This window comes from Erithacus rubecula, assembly GCF_903797595.1.
Source record: "Erithacus rubecula genome assembly, chromosome: 3".
NCBI classification, from domain to species: domain Eukaryota; kingdom Metazoa; phylum Chordata; class Aves; order Passeriformes; family Muscicapidae; genus Erithacus; species Erithacus rubecula.
The window spans coordinates 109894329-109910531 of NC_136689.1; the positions used below are offsets into that span (position 1 = coordinate 109894329).

The 16203-nt window shown below is 43.6% G+C and overlaps 2 protein-coding genes across 2 annotated transcripts; one reads left to right on the top strand and one right to left on the bottom strand.

The window, feature by feature from the left end:
* Window positions 1-3333: 3333 nt before the first annotated feature.
* Window positions 3334-9382, bottom strand: LOC306799934 (uncharacterized protein). The gene is made up of 3 exons (XM_079301588.1): window positions 9300-9382; window positions 8839-9097; window positions 3334-3686 (listed from the first exon to the last, which is right to left on the bottom strand). Exons 2-3 carry the CDS (start codon window positions 9092-9094, stop codon window positions 3484-3486), a joined length of 459 nt encoding a protein of 152 aa, XP_079157714.1. The 5' UTR covers window positions 9095-9097; window positions 9300-9382; the 3' UTR covers window positions 3334-3483.
* A 2880-nt stretch (window positions 9383-12262) lies between these two features.
* Window positions 12263-14304, top strand: SOX17 (SRY-box transcription factor 17). Its single transcript, XM_079302235.1, has 2 exons — window positions 12263-12758; window positions 12996-14304. Exons 1-2 carry the CDS (start codon window positions 12467-12469, stop codon window positions 13922-13924), a joined length of 1221 nt encoding a protein of 406 aa, XP_079158361.1. The 5' UTR covers window positions 12263-12466; the 3' UTR covers window positions 13925-14304.
* Window positions 14305-16203: the final 1899 nt, after the last annotated feature.

Genomic DNA, 16203 nt, shown 5'->3' on the forward strand with positions numbered 1-16203 from the left:
TTCACTTTTAGGTTCCTCATCTTTAATACAGATTATTCCAGCCTTACTAAAATACCTTGAATTTGTTCACGTTGAGTATCATCTTACTATGCTTAGGCCATTTGTGTAAATTTCAAGATTATTTTAATTAGTCATGTTCTTGAAATTTCTTTATGCCCCTCCTCACTTTCTGGAAGTTTTAAAATTTAATAAATATATACCATCTTCAATCAGCTTGGGAAAAAGTTTTTTTTTTTTTGACTGGTTGATCCATATAGAACTTTAGTCTAGAAATACTTCCATTTTGACAGTGAACCACTGATATAAAATCTCTGGCTTGTTTTGCTAAGAAAATATATTTAAAAAATTACTGTTTAAATTCTCTGTGTAAGTTTTGCTACAGAGGAAAAAAGATATCTGTGAAACTCAATGCAAACAATATGTGTGTCTCTAAGTCTATATTATTATACCTATGTACTTATGTCTATATCTATGGAGGAAGGATTCAAAATTCCTATGCAAATTATATATAAAGGAACCTTCATATGTAGTTGTATATGTAGTTGTTGCTTGGAAGGGGGGGGGTATAGCTGTAGGTTAGTAATTCACAACTGGAATTACTCAGAGTTTAAAAAAGCAAAATAAGAAAAAAGATACTTTTTTTTGTTGTTGTTCTTGGGGGTTCTTCTTACTTATTTTTAACAAACTCTTTCAAATCCCTTAGTTAAGAGCCTGAAATAAGTTAGTATGAAGTCACTGTGTAAACAAAACTATAAAGAGCCATAAGAAATTATCTAAATTGGAATTTTACTTATACTTAGTCACCGTTACTCAGGCAGCAGTAGAGAAACTATAAAAAGTTCTCTGACTATGCATTATTTGCTAGTTTGTTTTCCTTGTAATTAGGGAAGTTGGTACAGTTTTTAAATCAGTTTTCAGTTTTCCATTGTGCTTTTTGCAGTGAAAATAATGGAAAAATAGGTACACTGGTACTGGTTGTGTAGTCAAATGTAGCATACAGTAGATAGTGATTTATATCCTATAGTGTACATATAAAATATAATGTCATCTTTGTCCCATGTGCATTGTTTGCAACTGTGCAGCTTTCTAACCTCAATATGGGAAAAGGTGATTAAGCTTAAATGAAAGGAGAGTTAAGCTTCAGTTCCAGAACAGCTCACTGGGTGCACAGTAAAAGGGAAGGTTTGAGTTCCTCGTGGCTCAGTTTCTTTTGGGCTATTGATTTACCCTTTACCCAATTGATTGTAATTAACCTGTTATTGCTAATCCCTGACTAGGCACCCGACCAAAGACAAATCTACTAAAGGCTCTTAATGATGCTCTGATTCTGCCAGAGTTTTAACAGGAATGTGGGAGAAAGGGAGGCTAAAGCCAGTCCCTTTAAGTTCAGCATGGAACTGTGCTTAGAATTGGAGAAGAGAAAGGGAGAGGCACATGAACCGTGGCTACCTTCTGCTCTGTTGTGACTCTGATAAGTTAGCTAGAACATGTTTGTCCTGAATTCCCAAAGGTTCAGAACAGAGTTAGTAATGCTGGCATGTCTTTGCGAAGAATTTTTTGGGTGAAAAATAATATTTAAATGCCCTTTGGAGCAAGATGATATTTAAAAAATAAGGGTTAGAAATAAAAGGTACTAACCCTTTTTTTTTTTTTTTTTTTTTTTTTTTTTTTGATGTCCTTGTTACAAGGTAAAAGCAGTAAGCAGAGGTCTGATAAACATCATTTTTAGTTGATCTTCTGGTGTTTCAGTCATATAGGCATTCTCAAGGAGTGTTGTATTTTCTTAGAGTCTTGCTTTAATTCTTAATATAATGGCCATTTAACTTGTGACAAAGGGTTGAACTGCAGCTGCTTCTGTGATCTTGGTCTGCTCAGTTGTAGACCCTTGAAAATCTTCTGAAATTGTAGGAATCAGCTACTTCCTTCCTGGACCATTTCTCAGTTATACTTGCAGTTATTCCATGGAACTGAGGTGGGGCGAGAGCTCTGACTCTTAGGCTTACCAGAAAAAGCATTTAAACACTTGGAATCAAGAACTTTGGGTTTTTCATAGTTTGTTGTTATGAAATTTATAGAATTGATTTTGATTTGTTACTTTCTGGAGAATCATCTTAATACTGTTAACACATCCAACCCTTCTTGTAAGATTCAAGCAGGTTATCAATTTTTTAATTACTTTTACCAGAGCAGTAATAATTAATTCTTGAAAAAAAATTTTTCCTGGTGAATGCATTACACTTGTAAAAGAATTAGGACACATGTATTGATTCTGGCTTGAAATTTAAAATGCAACCTTGAACACTTTGTGATCTTCCCAGTGGTATGTCCAAATTCCTTCTGGTGCCAAATACTGTGTTTAATCCATATTATGATTTAAACTCTTTCTGTCAAAATGCATTAAATTACTTATTTACTAATTTATATCACTGTTATTTGCAGAGATATAAAAGTATTTTTTCACAATATCTCTATCAATTTTTTTCATACAAATATGTCTTTCTTTCTACTCACCTCGTATTTCAATATTGTTGGGTTGATTCTGACCTACAACTATATGAATAATGACTTTAATGTGTGGCTATTCTGTGCATGAAATCACATTAAATATATGTGAACTTATAAACTCTTGTTGTGTGGGTAAAGATGAGAAATAATCTCATTTGTGAAAGCAGCCCATAATCAGCAGTCTGTGTCCTTGTCTTCATAACAAAAAGTTTGTTTTAATCCTAATTAAGCATACATCTTGGACATCTGTATACTTCAGTGTTACATTTGAAACTTTTGTAAACTGTGTCATTGCAGCTATTACTCACTGCTTATAGCTCTATATTAAAAACCCTGTTAGATTTTTATTACAGTACTATAAGAAAAAAATACATGTCCTATACCTCTTCTGGTCACTATGATTTTAATCCAACCAATTCAACATGTGAAAGTACACCTGTAGTAAGCTGCAAAAGTATTTCTGCAAAGGCTGTACAAATAATCTTCTGCTTCTGTTTCAGACAATAAGTGAACATATATCACAATCTATCAGTTTTCCAATACAGATTTCTTGATTTTGTATTTTATTGAAAATCGCTAGCAAAGGGAAAATGGTTTTGAGTAATTTTCCTCTTTGGATAATAATCCATGCTTGCTAACCACTTACCAGTAACTATGAGCAGAAGTAGTTGCTTTTATTCAAGGAAATTTTGAAACAGGAAATTTACAAATTCACCTTGAGCCAGTGACGCAAAAAGCTGTGGTTTATAAAGACATGCATAAAATCAGTAATCATACCACCAAAAGTCTGTATTTTAATTCTTTATTGTAAAGATTGCCTGTTGAATATTTTACAATTTTGTGTGTGCTTGACACTAAGAGCTCTTCTGAGCCAAAAACCTGTATGCACCTGACGAAGGGATTGCCCAGATTCCACACTCATTCCTGTACATAATCGAGTTTGTGAATATCTTTATTTTATCTTGTTTCAATTTCAGATCAACTTGTTGCTGCTGTAAACCTCTGGTAGGCTGGTATCCAGCCAGTGCTGTGCTGAGATTTAGTATCTATGATGGACCAGTGAGTCTCCATTAATGTGAAACCTTTCCAAAAATAGGTGATAGATGCAGCCTGAGTTCTGTAATCACACCTTGAAATAAAAATCAGTTGACTGCATTTCAGGAATTTTCTGAAGCTACAGGCTGCCAAGAAAATTCAGATAATTAGTTTTTAAAAAAATTGTACAGCTATTAATTAGGAACCTATGTAGTATAGTTACTTACCCAGATTAAACTTTTGTTGCTTGGATTTTGCTATTGAATAAGTCTGAGAAGTGGCAAAAAGTATGTGGTTGCACTATTGCAAACCTGAAAGGGAAATTTAAAAAGTGACTGCACCAACAAACATGCCTTCTACGGAAAGAAAATAATCAGTGGGGCTTGACTTTTACTTATCAGTAGCTCAGTCTGTGCTGTGGCATCTACTGACTGCTGCCTCACAGTGTCTGTGAAAAGCGCTGAGGAAATGCATTAATCAGTACTTAAGAAACAAACATGAACACAGAAGACTCCAAAAGCAAAAGTAGTAACTTATTAATATTTCATAATATTGAATGGAAAAAAAAAATCAGATATGAGAAGGTATGAAAACGTAGATAATCTTCTAGTGTCAGAAGCATGTGCTTGCTGATGTAACTGTGTCTTCACTAGCAAGATTTTCCTGTTTAAATAGGCACCAGGGGAGTTTTGCTGCTAAACAAATCTTGTGTTTACCTGGCCAAAGAGTAAAATGAAAAAAAAAATCCAAAAGCCGAAAAAAAACCCAAACCAAAAAAACAAACCACCTAACAACACAAGAAACCCACTTCTATAGTTCTGCCAGGTTCTGAAAGCTGCCAAGGAATCTCTGTATCATCCCCTCTTCCAAATGCTGTGTGAACAGACAGGAAGCTGCAGGAGCTGCAGGTCCTTCCTGAGCAGGACATGTTCCATGTTAGCTACAAGCTCAGACTTAATTCTGTGCTTAGTTGAAATGCAAATTATATTACTCAAGTTTCTTAGTTGGACTTTAATGAATGTATGAAATACACTAATATATTAGAAGCCTGACTATCCCTTTGATGAAAGGTAAAGGGAGAAGGATCTTTCTTTGAAAAAATTATTATTCTATTGGAAAAGCAATACTTTTCTTGCAAGAACCTGGCTTAAAGTATTCAATGGCAATATATCACAAATATAGTCTAACAAACAGTAACAAGAAGCCTGCCTAGGGCAGTATAAAATGTTTACCTCTGTCAGTGACATGCTTAGATACATCACTGGTTTCTCTCAGACACATTCCTTTTGAAAGTCTGATGTAGCAACTTCATAAAGAGCATTTTGTGCTGCAGAAAGTACTAATGAAGCATCTACAAAAATCCTTTACACTCTGTCCTTTGCTGCTCACAGTGTGTCTGTGTGGCTCCCTTAGGTGGCAGCTGCTCCTCCCAGCAGCTGTAGAGTTTTTAACAGGGTATTTCTGAGCCCCTAGCAGGTTTGCTGTACTATAAATGTTGGCTTTTGGGGAAAATGGGCTCCCTCTGGTGAGTGGTTGAGTGGTTGTCAACTGAAATACCTTTCAGTTTTGGGTTTTGCTTTGGGTTGTCTCAGTCCAGATTTTATTTTCAAATGCAGATCCCACGGTGCTTGAGCACTTGCATGTAGTGACATATAACGTGTCCTTGCAACTGTCAACACTTGTCATCTTTATTTCCTGGAGTAGCAGAGGGCTTGTAATATAAATCTTCCTACTTTTCACCACCTGGGAGGAAAGGCTAAGAGACTGCTGCAAAGAGATGCCTATGGAAAGTTAGGTACTACAATTGTGTCAGATAATTTTGGTGTGCTTCAGTTCCAATCCTAGCCTTTGTATTTGGTTAATAGTTCTTAGATATTTATCCTGTGCTGAGTGACTTGCTACCTTTACTTTTTGCAGGATCCTGGTGTGAATCAAAGAAACATGAATATGCAGTTGTCATGTGGCAAGTGCATTTATACACATGGAAACCCAGAAATTAGAGTTGTCTAGTATTCCACCTTGCTTCTTCAATTCCAGCCTCTCCAGCCTGTGATAGTAGAGGTCTGTTGACACTGCACATCTAGTCCTAAATAAACTGTCTACAAGACTTGAATACTTTTAAAAAACTGAAAATTTGTCATTGAAGCAAGGTTTCTAAAGGGAATGTTCAACTTGCATCTAGAACTCAGTTAAACAGTCATCCTATCTTAATGGAACAGGTAAACTGGAGATAGCTGGGTAGAAATTGTCTTAGATCTTGCAGGTTGTTTGCAGTAGGAGTGAGGATCTCTAGTCCTTGATCTAGCTACAGAGAAAGTTTATTGAAATTCCTGCTCTTCTTTTTTTATGTTTTCAGTTCTGTGTGATAACCACTCTCTCATCCTTTCAGTAAATACCCTTCAAAGGCTGTTGTGAAGATAAAAAGGTGATGTTAAGGGGACAAAGAAGGAGGGAAGGGGAATTTCATCCTTGGGTTTCATTCAAACAGAAATAGGCCAGGCAAGTGAAATAGGTGTGAGTGCTGAACCACAGGTAGGTAATTCTGAACACATCTAAAGCCCAGGAAATAACAACTGGATCAAAAAAACCACCCACCTGCATTACTCTTCTTAGCTTGGAGGTTTGTGAAGCTTAGCTGTCAAAGGTGTTCAGAATACTGAATATTAATTGTTCTAGGCAGAGAAATTGTAGACTTCATTGTGCCCAGTAGAAAAAGCAGATGTGTGTCAGTGAAAGTACTGTGAGTGTGGTAGTGTTAGAAACATGATCACATTGACTGCTTTGGATTTGGAAGATGTACAGATATCTTTTCTATAATCTGCAACTTTAAATTGTATTTAAATTGAACCTAATTGGGATTTTAATTAATATCAATAAACTAATAAGAAAATAATGAATATGAAAATTAAAATTGACTTTCTCCATTAAAAGTACTCAAAGAAAACAAATATGGAACAAAACACCTGCAGATATAAAAAAATGAAACCAAACTGATTCTCAAACCTTCCATCTGCCTGATGAGGTATTTTTCTTTTTGTAGTGTACTTAACTAAATAAATGTCAAGAGTCATCTGCTGTACACTTAGTCACTGAATATAATTGAAAAGATATGATGAAAATCCACAACATTTCCGCTGGACACATTTAAAAATTGAAACTTTTTTTTTTTTTTTTTTTTTTTTTAATTTGCAGTACAATATCAAATTTTGTATTCCTATGTTTTGCTTACAGAGAATTTTGGTGAGGTAACAAACCAGGTATTTTTAAACAACATTAACATTGCTTCTAATTTCAGGGATTATTAATTTATTTTAAAGTAAACATATCATATTCTCCATTTTGGAGAAAGGTTTTATCCATCTTTAGTGTTGTTGAGGATCTAAAACCACTCATAATTTCTGCCTGATCTTAGCAGTTCATCACTGCTGATTCATCAGAACTGCAGATGGGAAGATGTTGACATTTGAATTTAGTCTTCATTTAGTATTTTTATTACTACTTCTATCTTACTTCTGCTAAACAACTAGCCTAGGATTATTTTCTCATGCTAAAATCACTGATCATCTCTTCTGTGACCATAAGCAATTGGTATATTGGAAGTAACTTCCCAGTTCCAAGCCCAGCTACTTTCCCATTTGTATAATGAAACGCCTTTACTCTGGGTAGGACAAAACTTCACCCTTTGAAATTACTGTAAAATACTGCTGCCTACTGTTTTCAGACCCCAACAGCCTACTGAAAGAAACAATGTATATATATGAGTACAAGACTGCAACTATGCAGTGTAAAACCTACCTTCTAGAAAATATCTATGATATTCAGTCTTCTGGCCTTATTAAGGGCATTCTAGGAACCAAGTGATGCCAGTGAAGCAATTTTTTTCACTTCAGTGTAACTGGAGTCAGCTTTTTAATCCTACAGTTACATGACTTGTCCTTGACTAGTCCATGACTTTGGTATCTAGCATGTCAGAATAAATCTTACAGTAGAACAAATTAACAGTAGCTCCACTGACATAAAACCAGCATAAATAGAGAGGCTGGGCCAAATTGCCTAGGTCACATCAGATCCCTGAACTTCTGGAGTAGGTCCAGCATTGTTTAAAGCATTCCTTCCCCCTCCCCCCCCCCTCCCCTTTTCTTTTTCTTTTATTTAATGACTTGTATATACTTAAATATTAAAAGTAACAGGACTTCTGTTCTTGGAAATTCAAGTGTAGGGGGGTTGTAACTGGTCTCAGCTACTGTGCTGCCTCATGGTAAGTGCAACCCATTCTCAAGCCAAAGGGCACCGAAACCAGAATGAAGTTGGAAACTCGTGCAATCAAACCATTGACATTTTATTTTACAAATGAATATACAACAGGTCTGTGATATTAGTCTCATTAATTTATCTTTATATTAAAAGAGGAAGTAAGTTTATTAGTATAAAGGGTGATGAGACTTAGATCTAGATAATGCTGTTAGCGGTTTGAGAAAAGTGTCACTTCTATGCTTTCCTCATGAAAATAATATCATTTCAGTGTCATTCAAACTTTGGGTCTCCACATACTGTCTGTCTGCCTGCACTCTTGTCAGTTAAACATGTCCCTTCCCACTCGCTCCCATACATTTGGGTTCTGCCTTCAGGCGGGGGCAGGCAGGCGGTACAGCCGCGTTAGAGCCGAGCCCAAGCAGCCCCATCGGCGAGAGTTAACCCCTTCCTGGGAGAAACCATGGTCCTCCGCAGGTCCTCCAGGACGTGCACCATCAGAATCCACCATTAACATTTGATAACCTCATTGAAAAGCCATTTCCTTCAGACTAGGAAGTTTTCTGACCGTCATTCAGTGCAGTGTCACTGGCATGATGCATGCACCATGTAGTTGAAAGAACGATGGATGGCAAGCTGTATGTTTATGTGTATGTATAAAGAATGTGTTTCCTCGCACCGAGAAAAAAAGGATGAGAGAAATAGGACGGTAGTTTATCGCTCTCCTTCCTCGTGTGTTCTCTAGACCCAGGGCTGAGCCTGCCCAAAGGGAAACACCGCAATCCCTGCACAACCCCGGGGAGAAGAGGATTGGTTGCTGCTGAGCCCCCGTGTAGATACGCACATTTCTCTCTATCCCCTTTCAATCTCCCCGCTTCAACCGGCTCCAGGGCTGCGGGAGAGCGGGCTGTCCCGAGGGGAGCCAGCAGGAGTGCCGGGATAAGGGGCCGAGGGGGCAGCAGCGGGTCCAGCCTCGCCCCCACTGAGCATCACCCTGCGCGGGGACCTCGCTCGTGTCCGAAAGGAGGGAGGTGAAAGCGCTCTTACCTCGGAATGGGAGCCGCGCACGTCCCGCTCCCCCCGCCGGACTCCCTTCAGTTCTAAAATTCGGGCACACCGCTGCTAACACCCCCCTAAGCAGCCGCGCAGGGGAGCGGGAGCTCGCTGTGCGAGGCCGTGCTGTCCCACTGCCAATTGCCTGTCCCCGAGCCCGCGGCGACGGGACGTGACTCCAGCCAAGCGGCTCCGCTTCGGATGCTGAGGGCACTTGAGAGCCTCGAGCTTTCCTCAGGTCTGTGTGCATTTGCTGGAAAGCAACTTGCAGATTAAATTGAGGCAGGCGAAGTAGTAACTTTCTAGATGCTGGGGACTATTACTTCGCTATGAAGTAATTAATGGTGTTTCCATAGTTAAAGTTCTGAAAGGGAAATTTTTAATTTTTGGGATTTGATTTTTTTCCCCATTCAATAGTGAGTCCTTCCTGACCAGGGCCATTGCAATACACTCACTTTCCTAACGTAAAGTCCCAAAACGTCTTCATTCGGGGAAGTTTCTTGCACTATGCGGTGCTGTCGGGCTCGGCTGCTTTCATTTAGTGGTTTTGAATCGCTTTAAAGAGGCAAAGTGTGTTGTCTTTAAATACACGTTTAGGGAAAAAAAAAAAAAAAAAAAAAAAAAAAAAAAAGACTCTTGTCTTGGGAAACTGCTCGATTTGCAGGAAACCCTCCGGATGTTTGCTGCTTTTCATGTGGCATTTGTGGTCGGCTCTGATAACGCTGGGAGCACCACTTCCAACGCCGCATTCTGTAATGGACCTGAAATAGAAACACATCTCTCGCCGGAGGATCCCCACTCCGCGCCCCCGCGCTGTGTACCGGCGGGTTTAAAAGGTCAATAAATCAGAAGGATGAACTCTCGGTGGCATTGTTAGGTTGGGAAAGTTAACGAATGACCCCAGGAGTCGTGCGACTACGAAGGTTTCGGGACTGTCAGAAGAAGCTCCCTATGAAACGCTGCGGGGAAGTAAAGTCTGAGCACAGAGGGAGACTGGACTCGGAAGCAGTGCGGTGCTGTGTGTTTTAAAGTTACAATTCGAAAATACCCAAACAGCCAAAACAAAAAGCCAGAAAAGAAGAGAGATAATCCGTCTATGACGCCAGGGGCACTTAAAGGGTCACAAACTGCCAACATTTTCAAACCAGGTAGCTTTTACTTTCTCGGCTTAGATTCAAAACACACCTTTCTTTCTTTGATCCCAGATCAATGAGCTGTAGAAACGGTTTCAACAAATCTCCTAAACAAAGTCAACTGTAGTTGCTTAGTTTATTACCTCATGTTCATTATATAGAAAAACCTTTTCTTTTCTGCTGAAAGTGACAGCCCTAAAAATTGCTGCAAGCTTTATTTGCAAGCAGTCCCTCTACTCGCTGAACTTTTTAATTAAAAGCCCCTGCAGGATTTGGCTCAAGAAAATATTACTGCTAATTATAGTGAAAGGGAAATTTTGGCATTTTAACAAGATCAACTGGTTAAAAAAAGGTAATACTCTCTGTACTCTCTCCTACGGTTTAAACTCCTAGTTGGTTAATCTTGTCCGAGTCAGCAATGCGGCGTGAGCTGGGAGCTGCTCTGGGAATCAATGGAAAAGAACCGGCTCCCTTAGAGCGCCGCGTTGTTGCCTACTTGAGTTTTGCTTTCCTTGGAAGTCATGTTGCTTATTCCCCCAGCTGAGTATTCTGTTATCTGCAGGGCAAAATACACACGCTTTCTTCACGCATGAGTTTTCTTTAAACACGTTTCTGATTCTGTTTAATTCGGAATTTTCTCTGGGTATCGGCCATGCGTCGGTGCGTTACCTGTCTCGGAGCACCTGGCCTGGGATTGAGGGCTCTGAGTCCCGGCACGTCGGGTCGGGAAATGTCACAACCTCAGCCATAAAACTAGAGCCATTAGTACACCAGCCTTACCCAGGTACGCCCTAAGGTAGTGTCCCAAAGGCGCTGGACTAAAAACGAGTAAAAAAGCACTTTACTCCTGACCAATGTTGCTGGTTATCGCCAATTCTGCGCTGACGGTCGGATTTTGCAAGGACAGTGCCACCGTTAATTTGTTTTAAATTAATTATAAGTGCATAATACTTTTGCAAGAATGGTGTTGTTATATAGTAGTTTGAGATTAATTTAAATACACATATGTCTGACCATGGTTTTCACCTCCGCTGCTCTTTATAGAACGTAATATAAGGACGAAAAGCCGGGCTGTTTGATCTTTATGTTGGGCTAGCAGGAATGTTTAAAATGAGGAAAAGAAAATAAAAACTTTTTGGTTGGGTATAGGCAGATATCAGTCTTTTTGTAATAATTTTGGCTCCTTGCAACAGGGGTTAATATGCTATATTATTATGTTGGAAACATATCGCTTGTTTATAATTCTAAAAGAAAGCTAAATGTAGAAATGACTCGAAAATTGCCTTCACCGGTGTTAGTCCCTGGTAGCTCCTATCCACTACTGCGATCTTTTTAAAGTGTCTATCAAGTGTAAAGGAGCAGGCTTTGCGTTCTGCGAAACAGGAAATTCAATGTTAGAATACGTTAATGGTTATTCTAGCTTCATTCATTTAATTTCAGCGAGAATTCTTACAATATTGGTTTATTTGATCAAAGTGGCTACCCAAACAAAGGTGTCCTTAGCAAAATAAACCCCTTTGATCTTCAGTCTAAAGCTGAGCGGTTTCTCAAATAAGCATTGATGCATTTAATAGCACCACATAACAATGCAAATATTAACCAAAGCGTCCGTGAAAACGCCGTATTCTACATTAGTTTGTATGCCAAAGGAGAATATAAATGGTGCTGAGATAGAACTGTTTATTCTGAAGTGATGGACATTTTAAAAAAATCTGGTTGTAATTACAGTGGGCAAATCAGAGAAATCATGATAACGTAAAGTCACAAGAAATACATACCGCACACTTCAACTCTGCACTAATAACTAATAACAAGTGTCTGTCTTTTCACAGACATTGATTAGCTTTACTAAGAATGAAAAAGTGAGATAGGATAGGATAGGTATCCTAGGCTTTACTCTGGGTTCAGCTCATTATTGTCCAGGGAGTTGAGCTCTTTCATAGAGTTACGAGTGGAAATATGCTCGGGCAGCGCTACAGGGTAAGTAGCTAGGGTAAGGCACAGATGATGACTTCTCATTACCACGGTACAGCCTAGCTCTGCCTGCAGAAGTCTTTTGTGCCTCTCAGAGTGTTACGGGGTATCTCGGCACACCTGTAATCACTCTGTCCCTTTCCTCTCTCTGGTATCTGCTCCGCTCGAGGATGTCCATCAGCGCACAGCCTCGGGGGGCTGGTCGGAGCTGCCCTTGCGAAGGGAAGGGCTGCGGGCGGGGGCAGCGCTGGCCGCGGCGGAGCCCGCGATGCGCGCAGGTGCCGGGCCCCGCCGCGCCGGGAGGAGCCGCCCCGCGGGGCAGGGCAGGGCAGCGCCGCGGGGCCGCGGCCGCCGGCCGGCTGCGAGCCCGCCCCCGCCGCCCCATTGGCCGCCCCGCGGCTCAAATAAGCCCGGGCCGGGCGCCGGCTCCGCAGCAGCGAGCGGGCTCCGAGTGCCGAGTGTGTCCCGCGGGCCGGCCCGAGCTGCCGGCGCGTCCCGAGGCGAGGCGCTGCGAGATGAGCAGCCCCGATGCGGGCTACGCCAGCAGCGACGACCAGGTGCAGGGGCGGTGCTCGCTGCCCATCATGATGCCGGCCGTGTGCCCGTGGGCAGAGTCGCTGAGCCCGCTGGGCGAGGCGAAGGCGAAGGGCGGCGCGGCGCCGTCGGCGCCGTCGGGCGGCCGCAGCAAGGGCGAGGCGCGGATCCGGCGTCCCATGAACGCCTTCATGGTGTGGGCGAAGGACGAACGCAAGCGGCTGGCGCAGCAGAACCCGGACCTGCACAACGCCGAGCTCAGCAAGATGCTGGGTGAGCGCGGGGTCCCGTGGGGCGGCTCCAGGAGAGCGAGGAGCCCGGGGCAGCCTCAGGGTCCGGGCTGCGGGCGGCGAGCGGGGGGATCCGTGGGCTGTCGGGCCGGGGTCCCGGTGTGGCGGTCGCGTCCGAGGGCGAGCGAGGATCGCGCAGGGCCGGGCGGGGCGGTGTCGGTGCGGTCGGGAGCGGGTGCCGGTGGGCGAGCGGGCGGTCTGACGGTGTCGGTGGATGCAGGTAAATCGTGGAAGGCGCTGTCGCTGGCGGAGAAGCGTCCGTTCGTGGAGGAGGCGGAGCGGCTGCGGGTGCAGCACATGCAGGACCACCCGAACTACAAGTACCGGCCGCGGCGGCGGAAGCAGGTGAAGCGCCTGAAGCGGGTGGAGAGCGGCTTCCTGCAGCACGGCCCGGCGGAGGCGGCGGCGGGGCCCGGGCTGGGCAGCGAGGCGGCCGGCGGCGGCGGCAGGATGTGCGTGGAGGGCCTGGGACTGGCGTACGGCGAGCAGGGCTACGCGGCGGCGGCGAGCGCGGGCCACTACCGGGACTGTCCGCCGCTGGGCGCGGCGTTCGACGGCTACAGCCTGCCCACGCCGGACCCGTCGCCGCTGGACGCGGCGGAGAGCGAGGCGCCCTTCTTCGCGGCGGGGCTGCAGGAGGAGTGCGCGCTGGTGCCCTACGGCTACGGCCCGCACCCGGCGGCCGCCGAGTACCCGGCGGCGGCGGCGGCGAGCGAGAGCCCGTCGGGCGCGGCGCTGCGGCGGCACCTGGCGCCCGGGGAGGCGCTGGGCGCGGGCGGGTCGCTGCAGGGGCTGCTGGGCTGCCCGGCGCCGCTGCACGCGTTCTACGGGCAGTGCCAGCCGCCGGGCCCGGGGCGCGGGCCGCCGCCGCTGCCGCCGCCGGGGGCCGTGGGGCAGCCGTCGCCGCCGCCCGAGACGGCGCCGTGCCGGGAGCAGCTGGAGCAGCTGCCGCCGGAGGAGCTGCTGGGCGACGTGGACCGCACCGAGTTCGAGCAGTACCTGCGCTTCGCCTGCAAGCCCGAGCTGGCGCTGCCCTTCGGCGGGCACGACGCGGCCGCGCTGCCGCCGCCCGAGGGCGCGGGTCCCGTGTCGGCGGCCGTGTCGGACGCCAGCAGCGCCGTCTACTACTGCGGCTACCCCGACTTGTGAGGGGCTGGCCGGGGCACGGCTCGGACACTGGCAGGGGGGCGCCCGGCCCCGCTCCTATTTATGTAATTTATTTGAATCTTGAGAACTGACAGGGTATCCGTGACCTGCTCGAGGTTTAAAAGGTGATTTGCCATCTCGCTGTCCATGTGGTGCAGGTCTTCCCGTCATTGTCCGACAGTGACATGTAAAACTGTTCCTGTGGTTGAATCGTGATAATGGTAGCACACGGAGAATACCATTTCGGAGATCTTATTAGAGATCTGTATGCTTTTGTATGTTTTACAGAGTGCTGGGTTTTTTATTATGGATTTGTACAGAATAATTTTGCACTTTTACAATAAAGGGAAAATAATAAAACTGGTCTCTGATAACTCCTCCAAGAGATGCTATCGTCCTTTGTAATTGGTGGTTACGGCCTTTTAGACTTCCTTTGCGCGAGACCCCTGCACTAAGCTTTAGGTCCTCTCACACTTTCTGTCAACACTGTCTCTCCTGCTCCAGTTAATTTTAATCCTTCGGTAACTGCCTACTCCGGGCTCTTGTTTGTTTGGATTTTGTTTCTTTTTTTTTTTTTTTTTTTTTTTTTTTTTTTACTTTATTGCTGCTTTCTTATAGACTTGACTAGTATGACTGAATTTTAAAAAAGAAAATAATTAGACCCCATTTTATGTTTGAAGTGTTGTAAGTCTCTATGAAAGCGCCTGCTGAAGTACGTTAGATTTTGGTCCGTTTTTAATGGAAGCACGGACCCGTGGGAAAGTGCTGGTTTAAGTATCTCCTTGGAGAGAATGTCTTTCGTGTCCCCTTCGCTGTGCCGGGGCGGGGGTGGCAGTGTATCAGGCCTCCGCTGCGGAGAACAGGAGCTGTAAATCAGGATTCAAAGTAAGTGAAAAATTAGGACGCCGGCCTCCAAAGGGGGAGGCCGGCCGGGAGCATCCACTCGGCCCCCTGCCACGGCAGCACCTCCACCCGTGCCTCCCAGAATCTTACCTTTCCTCTCCTAAGGAAATCCCTCGGTCGATGAAAATGGAGCTGGAGATGGAAATATCTTCATGCCTGGGAAACGGGCACTCTGCAATTAAATGTGGGAGGGTAGGGGTGGGGGAAAGACCTTCTCGTTTAGTTGTTAGCTCGGAGTCTGGCTGTGGGTTGGGACTGATAAATTAATCATGTTTATTGCTTAAATCGGGGGGAGGAGGTAACAGTCATCTGGGTCGTTTGCTTCCTAAGATAAAGTTGTGGAGCTGAGCACTGGGGAGGAGGGGGCAAGGGCCAAAGTGGCAGACTTCCCACCGATTAACCCGTCTTCCACGAGGATGGGAAATTAAATTGGGTCCGTTTTCAAATTGCAATTAAAAAGACTTATGTTTGTACCCGTGAAAGATAAAATAGATGCAAACTGCCTCAATCAAAGGGATTTGAGAGTGGCCTGGTTGGCAGAAATCGACCTACTAATTGTGTACTATTAGTGAGTCTTGAATCTAAATGCATTCAGAGCCTTAATATTCGTAAAATAGTCTACCCTCTAGTTTCTTAATCCTCCCCCGTTACTTTTCAGTCTTCAGTTCTAAGAAATATGCCTAAAATATCCATCCTGTGACTCTCTTCACTCCTTTTCTAACGAGAGAAAATGATGGAATTCTGAAATAGGTGATACTTCAGAACAAGGACATATGTTTTCTTGATACTTTAATTTGGAAAAAAAATTACATTTTTAAAACATAGATACATAAACTCAGGAAACAAATGTACACGAGAGATGGTTTCTTGTTTGGTTGAGTTTTCCTTTTATTATGATATTTAAACCTACAGGATAAAAATGATGATATCTTTTCCACACATGTTCGCAGCTTTCTGTGGGAAAATCACTTTGGCTCATTTGGGAAATAAATAATCAATAAGCGTTTCTTAACTTCAGTCATCATTTCTTTTCATTTTTCCCTGAGATTCAGGTTTTGCTCCCTTCTTCTGTCCCTCACCCCAACTTGTCAGACAGATGAAGCCTGAAGCGGACTTAAAACTGTAAGTGGCTGGCTCATAACGAAATGAAGGTTAAAAACATTCTACATTTATTCTCTCTTTTTCTTTTTCTCTTTCTTTTCCATTTTTTTTTTTTTTTTAGCATAATAATATCAGAAGAGAATTAGACTAAATTGAATCAAATGCACCGGTTTTGGTAAGAGTGTTGGCCTGCACAACAGTCTAACACACCACAAGAGTGTGCTGAACTGTGTGTGACGAAGATGTAGCAGATCTTCCAGCAATCCTTTTCACATTTT